The sequence below is a fragment of the Filicampus tigris genome, chromosome 8 (assembly GCF_054856515.1).
Source record: "Filicampus tigris isolate MCC_2025a chromosome 8, RoL_Ftig_1.0, whole genome shotgun sequence".
NCBI lineage: Eukaryota > Metazoa > Chordata > Actinopteri > Syngnathiformes > Syngnathidae > Filicampus > Filicampus tigris.
In genome coordinates this window covers 2,085,093-2,098,028 of record NC_141224.1, presented here as the reverse complement: position 1 = coordinate 2,098,028, position 12,936 = coordinate 2,085,093, and the positions used below count along the sequence as shown (strand labels likewise).

The following is a 12,936-nucleotide window of genomic DNA, read 5'->3' as shown; positions in this document are numbered from 1 at the left end:
AACAGCAGTTGCACGTAATTGAAATGTGCTACGCTGACTTTTCCTTGACATTTACGTCAGTTTAGCACATTTCATTCATGCGCAAGCGATGTACATGAACAAAATCAGAAACTCTCTTTCACCGGTGTACCGGAGTCCTTGCTTTACGATTGAGTTCTAGTCCTCCTGCGGCGATGTAAGCCTCATTTGTATGCAAGCGGGAACGAACGCACTGTCGTCGATCACTAAGCTACACTAACTTACTAACACAGAGATTGTCATAAGTGGCCACAACATGGTTGATGACAACCTTTGAGAGCGCTCTACTTGTTAGCCTACTTCAACATAAAATCTACAAAAATCAAAAGGTCACTGAACCACACGGAGACAGCCGAGTCTCGCTGCATCCAGAGCTAATGCAGAGTCTACAGACTCCACACTTTAATTGCTCCGATAGACTGTTTGCGTGTTTTGATAAGTGCTGCTGTTTTGGTTAGCAACAGAGTCCCAATAGAATCAACCTAGCATCAGTGAAGCAAGATAAACACACTTAGTTCACTTTTTAGGCTTTGAGGTCTATTCTCCCATTCGGAAATGATTTTCACTCACTGCAACACTCGTCGACTTGTTCCTCGCTTCCTTTATTTCCCCCGTTGATTGAATTTTACCCCCCAGCCGCCGCCTCCTAAACAATACATGCCGCCGCGCAAATGAAAATTGCATTCTGTTTGTTTCACGTCCGCCGTCCTTTCCCCCAGGGGTCGCGGCCAGCTCCTTCTTCACGTCGGGCAAGTACGCCATCGACCCCGAGTTGAGAGGCGCCGAATTTGAGCGCATTCACTCAGGAACCTCGACGTGCATTTCTGGAAGACCTTCTGGAACGTCACAGAGACCGAAGTGCTGTCGGTGAGTTGAGGCCTGGACTGCCGTCAGCGAGCTAGCAAAGCGGCGACGGCAGTCCAGGCCTCAACTCACCGACAGCACTTCGGTCTCTGTGACGTTCCAGAAGGTCTTCCAGAAATGCACGTCGAGGTTCTGAGTGATGCGCTCAAATTCGGCGCCTCTCAACTCGGGGTCGATGGCGTACTTGCCCGACGTGAAGAAGGAGCTGGCCGCGACCCCTGGGGGAAAGGACGGCGGACGTGAAACAAACAGAATGCAATTTTCATTTGCGCGGCGGCATGTATTGTTTAGGAGGCGGCGGCTGGGGGGTAAAATTCATCAACGGGGGAAATAAAGGAAGCGAGGAACAAGTCGACGAGTGTTGCAGTGAGTGAAAATCATTTCGAATGGGAGAATAGACCTCAAAGCCTCTCAGATCTGTCGAAATCCTTGTACAACAAACGATGCTTTACTGAGTCACAGCACTACAAACTTGTCGCTTTATAAATGTTTTATGTCTACTGCGCTCATGCAACGTTGAGACCAAAGCATTTTCTGCATATGGCACTTAGATGCAGCCTTGCCTCTAGTGGTTTTGCCTCCAGTTGTCCGCGAGGATGAACGGCCGAATCTAAGGAAGGGGGAAAAAAAAAAAAAAAATCCATACAGACACTACACAGGATGGGTTGTAGGCAGCCTACTCTATTGAAGAGTACCAACGCTAGAAGGCTAAAGGTTTCTTATTGGGTTAGCAGGTACACTCACCATACGGTGCAATACCTCCTGCCTCCACTGTGGCACAGCAGAGAGCAAAAAAAAATGAGTGAGTGGCGGAGTTCACATCAAACCATCAGCAAGTGTGTTTTTCTTTTGCTTGGGCAGACATGCTAACCACTTGGCTGGCCTCTATGCTGCCCTGCTCGGAACAATTAGAGCAATATGAGCAACTGACTGTCACATACATAGGAGTAAATCAAGTTCAGTTGGTTAATAAAAAGCAGTTTGACTGTAGTTTGATTATACAGTGGCTTCTCGTTATACAGTTCTCAGCTGATGTGACGTCATCCAAATTTGTATACCAGTCGGCACACGCTATAATTTATCACCAACCGACACTTTATAGTAGTAAAGTCATAATTTAAAACACCTCAATTCCATCAGCATAAAAGATTCCATGAAAAAGTAAGCATGCCTGTAACTGAGAGCGCCTCCTTGTGCCGCCACATTCTTACGCAGCTGCTCTATGATATGCTGACATGAAGCAGACCCCCCAAATTATTCATCTTCTTGGCATTTTAAGTCCGTGATGGCAATTATGGGCAAAGACAACATTACTAAAGGAACTGAATTTCAAGTTAGCCAGTTACAAAGTGTTGCCAGCGTACGTTGCCCACATCAATATTTATCGAAGGCTCTCCTGGTGTTTACAAGATTGAAAAACATTCTAAAATATGGAGAGGACTGCAGGCTATCGCCTGAGATTTTAAAAGGATGAAAGACCATGCAACACATACATACTGTATAGCATGAAAAGATGAGAGACGGTGGTTGCGGAGGATGGGGGGGGGGAGGGTCAAGGAACGGTGCGGAGGCAGCGAGGTGAGATGAGCGCGACCCTTGAATGACAATGAAGACGATGCTGACCTATTCCAGACTGATGGCGCCTGTAGTTCTCTCCAAAGGCCACGAGGCCGATGGCGATGGTCTGCAGGGACGGTCGGATGGCCGGGGTGAACTGGTGGGGGCCCAAGCAGAAAATCAGTACCTTAATTGCAACATTCACATGTTTATGTTACATTCCAAAAGCATGAAAAAGACTACAGCTCGCCCACATTGCATTAAGCGGGAGCCAGGAGCTAAAAAGACGCAATATCCAAAGTTTGGGATCAATTCATTTTTAATTAGAGAAAAGAGCACATCTAGGGCGGAGTAAATATTGTTAGCTAGTACGAGGGAATTGTAATCCATAACATGTGGTTTGGATATAAGGGGAAATGAAAATGTTGCTCTTTCAATCGCTTCATTGCACAAACGGAAACAAAATGCAGTTCACTAGCACGTTCTTAGTCAACCTGCCGATCGCCTCAAGACGCCGTCACTAACATTTCGGACATGCGGACACATCCGTGTTAGTTCAACCCTTTGTAATACTTAAATTAATACTTAATTTTCAACACTTGATTAACTGTTGGTGTTGTGCAGGAATAGTGAAAAAGAGGCAGGATTTAAGAAAGCGTGATTTTGAACCAATGTGACGTTTTCTCTGTAATTCCGCTGTCAACCACAAGATGGTGACACTATTTAGTTTGCGATGGTGTAAATTTGAAGAACAACGAAACCAGGAAGTAAGTCAGCACAGCGCAGTTTGTGTTGAAAATGTTTGAATGTCATCCTCTGCAATCCTGCTTTTTACGCCTACGGAAAGCGACGGCTATAGGTTCATTTTATAATGTGCATTTTTGGGCAGCCTAGGGAGTATTTAAATCTGGTATTTCTATACGGCAGATTTCACTTATTGCAGAGGTGGTCTGGAAGTGTATTGTTTTTGGGTTTTTTGGGGGGGGGGGTATTTGAGTTACGAGCGTGGTCACAGAACAAATTAAACTCGGAAGTCAAGGCACGGTTGTATAGTGACAGGCGGATCGATTCAATTCTCTTCCACTCACAAATAACCTGTGCATCCACCTTTTTGTCTGTGAGTTTTTCTAATATAAAATATGTACCTCGTCTCCAAAATGGTGGGGAAGCACTGTTGTAAAAAACAGCAAAGTCTGCGTTTTCGGAAAAGTAAACTGGAATGCCAGAACGGACAGACTTTAAAAGCTTTGCTGGACTCAACACACAGATCGCCGGCGTTCAAACTCTGATCCAACCTGAAAGCCGAGGCAACGGCCGTAAAAGCAGCCCTTGTGCATGGAGCTGTATTCCCGCACGAAGCTCTCGCTGAGGCCGCTCTCGTCGTGGAAGAAGAGGTTGCCGTGGCTGTTGTCGTGCAGCATGCGCTGGGCCAGGTAGAGCAGCGCCCGCAGCTGGCAAAGCGCGTTGCAGTAGGCCTCCATCTCGCTGGCGTTGTGGGCCACGCGGAAGAAGATGCTGCGGCGGTTGGCGCTGATGTAGCGGCCCTTGTTGATGATGTGAAGGAGGCAGCAACGCACCACCTGGTAGAAGAGGCCACCAAGTGGGTAAGATTGCCGCTTGCGGTGGATATACAAAGTCTTTCTTTCTCAATGGAAATAATGAACACGAGCTTCAAAAGTCAAACAAAAGCTCAAACCGGCATCTCAATGTCACTTCGGTAAATCTTTACCTCTGTAAAGGCTGACGTGTCCTTCAGGTTTCTTTGAGCCCTCTTTGCCATTCAAGCCAACAAATGTGCCAAGTGTATAACGCGGTGCCACAGGAATGGGTCTGGCTACCCGTTAATTCCCTGCTAGCCATTTTAGAGAATGTTGACTGCTCTATCAAGACCCACAAAATATTGTGCTCCATGACGTAAGCACCAAAACTAACAAACCAAACCAAAGAGTTGACACTCCACTTACACCAGGAAGAAAAGTTTGTTTCTACCTTTTCGGTTCTTTTGTAATAAGCAATAGAAAATAATTTGGTTTCACCAAAAACATCCGTTTCTGACAAATAGAGAAAACAAGCCGTTTGTTGCCAAGCAGGACTGTGACTGACGCTGACATTTTGTGCCTCGGTGACACCTCACATATGAGGCAGTGGTTTCCTCCTATGGAATAATAAAAACAAAACCGGGAAAGGGTTTGCGAGGGCAAAATAATAATTCATTGGCATATACACAACTATGAAACGCACCGTGAGCAACACCGACTGACGACGTGGTCCAGGTTGAACGTCGGTGGCTTTTTTACATGGCGCTCGTCATCCACACTATAAGCTCCGTCGTCTTTTTCCCAATTGCGACACACACACTTTCTACTAACTACCGTGACACATACTCTGTTTGAGTCTGAGGTGCCTAAACACCATCCGTTTTCCACGGTGCTCGTCCTCATTTGAGTCAAGGATGTGCTGTAGTCTATGCCAGCTGACTTTGGGCGAGAGGCGGGATGCAATTAAGGTAACACTTGTACCCTACTTAAAAAATAAAATAAAAAATCTGTAGAGATCAGCAGTGTTTTGCTGTGTTTTTGTGCTTGTCTCGCTGGTGACAGCCAAGATTGGAACAGCCAGCCCGCTGCCCAGTGACCGAAGGTTCGGCTGTTGAGCAAGATCAGCAGGAAAACGCAACAAAACCAAGCTGGGCATTTTGTAGCACAGTACGACCGTTGTAATTGTGAAAATGGCAATAAAAAAAATAAATAAATAAATCATCTTATGTGCCAAGAAGTTTTTATAACAGTGACAGCTGAGCCTGGAACAAACTCATTTCAGTTTTGGAAGCTTTCTTGAAACAGACGCTCGCTTCAGTTGCAAATGTGCATGAAGTAGAGGAATAAGATAGGCCTTTAGGTCAAACTATTTTTATTAAAAGAAAAAAAAAAAAAAAAGACACCACGGCCTAATTAAATTGGGAGACTCGGCACGACATATTTGAAGTTGCGATGTGTAAAAATGAGCGAGCTTGACACTTGCGCCAGCGGGGTTGCGTCCGTATAAGTCGTGAATATTGTGGGAATGAGGGCGATTGATAGTGGCAAACACAGAGCGCCATTCATTTGCTACTCCGTTTGCCTGCTTCACTTGTGGAGGGGCTGCGGCTTTTGAAGGTCGCGGTGTTTCATCAATAACTATGGGAGATAAAATACTGTGCACATAGCGGGAGAGATATACTGTAGTGCTGCTGCAAACTGATTTGCAACACAAAATCAATTTGTGCAACAAATGAGCTGACCTTGAAACAAAGTCGCGTCCTGCCAATGAGGGGCTGGAGAGCAATCTTTCAGGGCGGCCAGAACGGAGGACAAGGATCCCCAAAATGTAGGACTCCATTAGATGTCAGGACACATGTAATTATTCTGAAATACTCCCCCCAAAAAAAGCCCCTTTCAATCATAACAACAACAAAAATATGACCGGAAATATCATCTAATTTCCATTTTGACGTTGCTGTGGAATCATCATTTTAGCTGTCATTCCCCTTTGTGTTTGCTTTCAAACAACGTGTCCATCACTTTGGTCGTGCAGAATTGGATCATTAATACACCTGAGAATGTGCTCGCTTCTGTATGTGTGTTACTCGCCTATGTAGAAAGTAACAAAGCTGAACTGAGTTAACTCAAGTACACGAGAGTCTGCTGGCAAATGAAGCTTTTGCTGGTTGAAAGGGAGAATGAATGCAACATTTTCAGCCCATTCCCATTTTCACTGTCCGCATGCCATTTTTGTGCAATCTTGGTTCCTGCTGGCAAAGTGTCAGTGAAAGTGAAAAACTGCACTCAGTGACCAAACACAGGGCTCCAGACTGCACCTAAATTGTCACATTTTGCCCCTTAAATTTGAAACAACGTGAGTGCATTTTTCCATCCACTCGCTCAAGTGCAACCGGTATATCTATTGATTTTTTTTTTTGATATACACCGGTATATATCTTTGTTGCTGAAACACCTTTGCTCCACACTTCGGATCAAAAGACTTCACTGTATCACTAAAACAACGCCGGCAGAAACAGGATCTTTCGATGACGCAAGGGCGCTAGCTTCGGCTAGCCCGATCGCCGCTAGATTCACACCAGCAGCAGCACGACCGTGGCATGGAACAATTCAAGGTGACGCTTCGTCGCCAGATGATTATGTCCAATATAGTACACGGACAGCCACTGCATGCTTAAGATCATCGTACATGTTTTGGGACAACGCACATCAACACCAAAACACTTCACATCACTGTGCCGTTAGCTTCGGAAAACACTTCACTCCGAATACGGCATATGCGCGGTCGCAGTGAAGCGTCGCTGATAGTGACTTATATTTTTTTTTCATTTGTTCCTGCAAACTATGTCTCCACATGGTCAGTGGCAATGTTTGGGGACTGCTGCCCATGAATTAAAAAAAGAATAAAACATCTACATTTTGATTGTGCATTACTGGAATGTCAGTGCAAAGTAAATCATTTTGTCGTTGATTTATTCTTAATATTTTCTCCCAGCCCTCCTACAATTTTAAGTTAGGGGGCTAATGTTAGTCTGGAGCCCTGCGATAGCAGGAAGTCAGAGCACTGATGGCATAGAGACAAGTCCTGATTTACACATGCTCACCCAACCAAGGCACATAGTAAAGGGGAGGAGGGGGTGGAGAAAAAAAAAAAAAAAAAAAAAAAAAAAATCTATCCAGGCGAGCCTTACGGCCATACTGATACTCTGAGGACGCCTGATCTCGGCTGAGCTCGAGAAGGAGCTGTAGGCCTATGCTTTAGACTTTCTTTTAGGGTGTTTGCGAGGTTAAAGGGGGTGCTTGTCTTAAAAAGTCTAGAAAAGTCTGATCCAAAACAGGGATTACCCAAAATGTGTTCATCAGTCAAGGCGGTGCAGTACAAGTGTACTGGCAGTCAAATCATTTTTGAAGGGGGAGCGTGCGCAGCAACCCAACTCTTTTGCCATGTAGCCTTTTAACGTTTGTGAAATTCATCTGCCATTTATTCCTAGATAAAAAAAACAAACCGTTTTTTATTTGAGGGCACGTGTGCTCGCGTCTACCTTGACAAGAGAGCGATAGCCGTTGGCCGGTATGTGCGGGTCAAAGTCAAAATGGTGGTAGACTGCGGCAAAGCCGGAGATGACGGGCTCCAGGCTGCGGGCGTGCTCCTGGATCAGCTTCATGGTGTCCACCAGCCGCCGGGCCGCGTCGCTCTGCGGCCCCTTGGCCCCTCCCGAGAAGAAGGCGGCATTCTCCTCGCACACGTTGTACAGGGCCACAAAAACCGCTTTGGTGTCCATCACTGCAACAGACAAAGACACGACGTCAAATTACGGGCCGGGAGACATTTTAGCTGTGCCGGACATTTCAAGTATGTACGCATCCCACTGGCATACATCATTTGTAGTTGTTAATTAAAGCATCTACCCCAGGGACGCTATGCTATCTGTGTGCACAACATTGGCCACCATCTGTTTATAATACTACGTGAGATCTTTTCATACTTCCTACTTCAATTTGGATGAATCAGACCATTTAGGCACAGGTTTGAAGTTAAAAGCACATATTCTTAGTTATGCATGTTTCACGACCAACGGCAGCTTCTTTAGAAATGAACATGGGGACTTCAATCACAGAGCAACAACAACAACAAAAATGCTGATTGCAGTGCAGTGAGTGGGTAGCGGTTGTAACAGAGGCGCACAGATTTTGAGGCAAGCTATCTACTGTTGTTCTCTGAAGAACTGCTGATTTTGTACTCACATCATGTGTGAAAACATTTGTGACACAGGTGATGACCTTAATTCAGTCAGGCCATAGCCTTGTCTAATTGAAAAACTTGCTTTGCTGCCATCTTGCGGCAGCTATAGGAAACCCCATGCGCATTTTCACTGTTAGTACATGGGAACAAGTCAACCTGGCAATGTTCCGCCCTCAGAGGTAGTATCAGAGCCTTAACAAGGGACAACACTCATGTCGCTCGCCTTACTTGGTTGGAAAGCTGGAGAAAAAAAAAATGATTTTGTTCAATTCTGGGGGGGAAGAAAAAAAAAAAAAAACAGGCAGATAAATGCCAGATCGTCCGTTGGGAAGAGGCTCACATTTAAGAGGAGAAGGCAGCTCACAAGCCAGTCTACGCGGAAATACAGACCAGAAACTAAAATGCAAGCAAAGCCGGCAAAAATCCACTGAAAGCCAAACAGCAGTGCGGGCAAACAAGAAGAGTTTTTGTTACATGAGAGCCAGACAAAAACAGCAAAACAAGCACTAATAAGAGTCCCAGAGGGATGCGCACGAAGGGCCGACACAGACTGCTGGAAGTGTTTGTGCCCCGTTTTGGATCACAACGCGGCATGGACGAGACCGCCGATCCCAAGCCCAGATTGCTTTTCACAGCTCTGTGCTCTCAGAGAGCCGCTGGTACAGGCTAATTAGAGGAAATACTTGCCTTGCGGAAAAAATATCTGTGGTCAAATACTGAAATAGCACTTATATAATTCTTGCATGGGGTCCAATTAGATCATACATACTCGGCGATCAGCTGGCTTTGCAATTAGCTGAAGAAACAGCACATTGTTTAATGAAATCAAAGCAAAATATTTGGTGGCGCTGGAAGGATTATTTCTGCACTTATTACGGATCGGCTTATCTATGTCATTCCTAAGGCACCTGCCACAAACAAAACAGTCATCAACAGAAAGCCTTTTTGTGCGGGCATACGCGGCGATGACGTACGGTTCACGCTGAATGTTCCGATACGGATCGAAGGCATTCTGGGCCCGGCGGGCAATCGGCCAGAGAAAGAGAGCCTGTGCGGTTATTCGGCCTCGCCGATTGGTCACAGGGACGCGGTTCAGTCGGCCCTGCCAACAGTATTGCCGCCGTGCTAAATCAAATGAAATGGAGACGAGCTGCTGAGTAAAGACGCAATATGCTGACATTTGGACTCGTCCCATGACTTCAACACCGAGACAAACGGTGCATCTTTCCGACTGCGCTTTTTGGGGCGGAAATCCGCATTGTGGGATGGAGGTTCAACTCTTTCAATCGCAATTTTCTACACTTCAACGGTCATACCAGGGTAAAAATAACACAATACAACTGGCTGTTAACTATCGATTGCGCTTATCCTCTGGTATGTTTCCCCATAGATGTGCAACAGGGTGGTCCTTCCAAAGTGGAAAATTTTAAAATTCATATTTTTTAAGCTCCAACCCCCTGAATTTGTTGGAATGGATGGGGAAAAACTCCTCTGGTGAAAATGTTCCCAGTTCTGACAAGATTTACCCCTGCCTCGATGATCTCAAAGTTTAGCCTGATCTCGTTTTATGGCTGACAAAAGGACAATAACGTATCAGTGCTGGGGTTTAAAATACTCCTTGTTCCCTCAATCCCACTGTGTCCGCGGATGAAATTTTCCAAAACCAAGTTTGTCATTGTGGTCAAATATTGTAAACCAAATCAATACATAATGGCTTTGGTTGATATTTGGTTTTGCATGTTATACCGCATGATGTTTTGAGTTGGCATTTGGCTGATCTTTAAAACGTGGCTGCAGAATTATTTGATTGCCCCAAATGAAGACATTTGTGGCTCTTAACTTCACTCTGGAGAAGTACTCGGACTTTTGATCTGCCATATTGAGCAAAACAAGACGTCTGTGAAGGAGGCAGTTGAATGAGGCGTCCAACATTGTGATTGACCATTGCAATGAAGAGACACCGCCCCGGCAAAAAGAGAATAGCTTCTCAATGACTTAAGGAATGTCAAACAAATCAAGGGGCAGGGTGATGCTGAAGAAGTCGTTACGAAATGCTGCCAACGCCTTAAACACTGTCACAAATGAAGAGGGTAAGACATTTCTTTGGGCTCAGCATGAGCTAACCAGCGATGAGCCGCAATTTCTCTTTCAAGTTGTTTTGCGACATTCCACAGAATTCCTTTTGAAGGAAGAGTTTAGAAGACCGCGTAACAGTTTCACATACAGTTTAACAGACAGTCCGACAACATTTAACAGTCAGTGTGAAAGTCGATCAGACTATTTCATATTTTGATGTCAAAACTGGGGAGGGACGGCGGACGACCGGTTAGCACGTCCGCCTCACAGCTCAGAGGTCGTGGGTTCGATTCCGGCTCCGGCCTTCCTGTGTGGAGTTTGCCACGTTCTCCCCGTGCCTGCGTGGGTTTTCTCCGGGTACTCCGCTTTCCTCCCGCATTCCAAAAACATGCATGGTAGGTTGATTGGGCACTCTTAATTGCCCCTAGTTGTGTTTGTGAGTGCGGATGTTTGTTTGTCTCTGTGTGCCCTGCGATTGGCTGGCAACCAATTCAAGGTGTCCCCCGGCCTACTGCCCAAAGACGGCTGGGAAAGGCTCCAGCACTCCCCGCGACCATAAGCGCTCTAGCTAATGGATGGATGTTAAAACTGTTATTTGATTACAAATTTCAATCCTTATGTCACCTCTAGACAAAAAAAATACGCACCTTGGGTGTTTTAAGGGCAAAATTCAAGGTCATTGAGGCAGGGGTAAATCTTGTCTGATTTCGACAAAACTTCACCAGAGTTTTTTCAACTATCCGAACAAATTTAGAGGGTTGGAGCTTCGAATTTCCAACTTTTCATTTTAAGGACCACCTCAAATGTGCAAGATTAATGTTTTAATGTACGTGTTGCACTGAGCAACTTGGCCTTTTTTTTTTTTTTTTTTTTATGAAGCGCGGCCGTACTTTTGACCTGCGTGGAACATCCGTAATTATCACACCCCTGCGAGCATTACGCCGTCGTCTTCGTTGCTATCTGCGTGTTGTCGGCACTTGCTGCTGGCCGGCGCGGCGCACACACATTTGCTATTGGCTGTCTGCTCGTGTCTGTCGTTTCGTTTGCTCCGCGCCGCGCGCACACTATTGGTACTTTGTTTTGAGCGGCTTCCTCTGCAAGATTAGGAATCGAAATGTGGCACCGACATTTCGAAACCTGAACGATTTGAAGTGCCGGTCCCGGTTGCACTCGGTTCCCAACCCTACTCATTACAGATAAAAGCTTTGAAGTCGTGTAGCTCTTGCGGATGTAGATAACTGAAAATAAAAGATGAACTGTTGCTCTCATCTCATTTTATGTCTTGATGTCAAACGGAAATGTTTTCAGTCCAACGCAAAAATAAAGAACCTGGTCCGTCTCACTGTCCCAATATTCTGGGTGGAAAGCGTACGTTCCTGCGTAGGATTTCACCGCGGTTGTAACCTCATGTTGGCGGCCGGCAAGTACAAAGCAGGAAACGCGTCATCCATGCGCTGTCGGCAGACGATGAAAGATCTTAAGGCAACCATTCTCAAAGTGAGTTGCTCAGGCTCCCTTCAAACTTTTTCAAATCCAGTGCTGTACAGCTCAGTTCAGTTGTATTTCACTTTTTTAACTGAAATACTACAAGCACATTTCTTTCCTACTTTTAAGCGCAGTACTGATTTTCAAACGGTGCCTAATGTTACAGCGGCTTACGAAACTATTAAATGTATTTCTTAGGAATATTCTTGACTACTTGAGAGCCAAGTTAGTGTTTTAGGTGGTACTTGGAGTCAAAAGTTTGAGAACCACAGCCTTAAGATAACCATAAGTCCTATAAGGCAAAATGACTCATATCGAAGTAGTTGCATGGATGTATCTACTACTGACTTATTTGCACACTAAACAAAATGTAGCCAGAGGTGTAACAAAAAAGAGAAGTCTTTACCGGCATCTGTCTTCAAGCTTCCGTCCTTGTCCGCATCCTCTCTTGCGAGCGTGGAGAAAAAGAAAGAATGAGTGAGGACGGAAGCTGGGAAGGAAGGAGGGAAGGAAGGGCTGGCCCAAAGGAAAAAGAGGAGAGCGCTTTCCGGTTTGACTCTCACTGCCTAGTTTGTTTTCCTTGAGTGGAAAACTTCCCAGATATCATTTGCTCGACTCTCTCTCTCAACTTGGCTTTTAAAAGGCACTGCCGCAGGCAAGTGCGGCCCCACTTGAGCGCCTCCGTGTGACAGCTCTCTTCCCATTGGCTCTTTTGAGTATGTGACTCTCCCTTTTGACATTAAACAGAATTGGCAGGTGACGCTGGCCGGGAGGGGGCGAGGGGGTAGTTGGGTTTGGGAACCATGACAAGGAGAGACGCTAAGCAAACATTCAGTTTTGTTATTGTGCACATGGTGCCCTCTGTTCTCACTTGGAATCGGCGACAAGACGCTCCAGCAACATTATCCATCAACTTTTCATGCTCACATTCACATCTACGGACAAGTTAGAGGCTGCTATTACACCACTATCCCCAGACCGTGTACACGTACTTCATTTTGAGAACTTGCCGATGACAGGTATCGATACTTGATCATGCCGTTACCGCTCGCATGCTGACGAAGATGTGTTTTATTGTCATCAAATATTGCTTGAAAAGACAAAAACTTTTTGTTAACACCATCACTTAGTTTTCTTTACTCTAGTCTGGACTAC

At 45.5% G+C, this 12,936-nt stretch overlaps 1 protein-coding gene across 2 annotated transcripts in view; it reads right to left on the bottom strand.

Annotated features, from left to right (window-relative positions):
- Nucleotides 1-12,936, bottom strand: part of lipeb (lipase, hormone-sensitive b) — a 33,001-nt gene that overhangs the window by 15,055 nt on the left and 5,010 nt on the right. Inside the window, exons 3-7 of one of the 2 annotated variants that reach the window (XM_086039062.1) lie at nt 12,188-12,228; nt 7,520-7,761; nt 3,735-4,019; nt 2,506-2,596; nt 955-1,100 (exon numbers count right to left, since the gene is read on the bottom strand). In XM_086039062.1, the coding sequence (XP_085895188.1) occupies nt 955-1,100; nt 2,506-2,596; nt 3,735-4,019; nt 7,520-7,761; nt 12,188-12,228 (805 nt within the window). The remainder of the gene's footprint in view (nt 1-954; nt 1,101-2,505; nt 2,597-3,734; nt 4,020-7,519; nt 7,762-12,187; nt 12,229-12,936) is intronic. The other variant, XM_086039063.1, reaches the window with a different exon arrangement.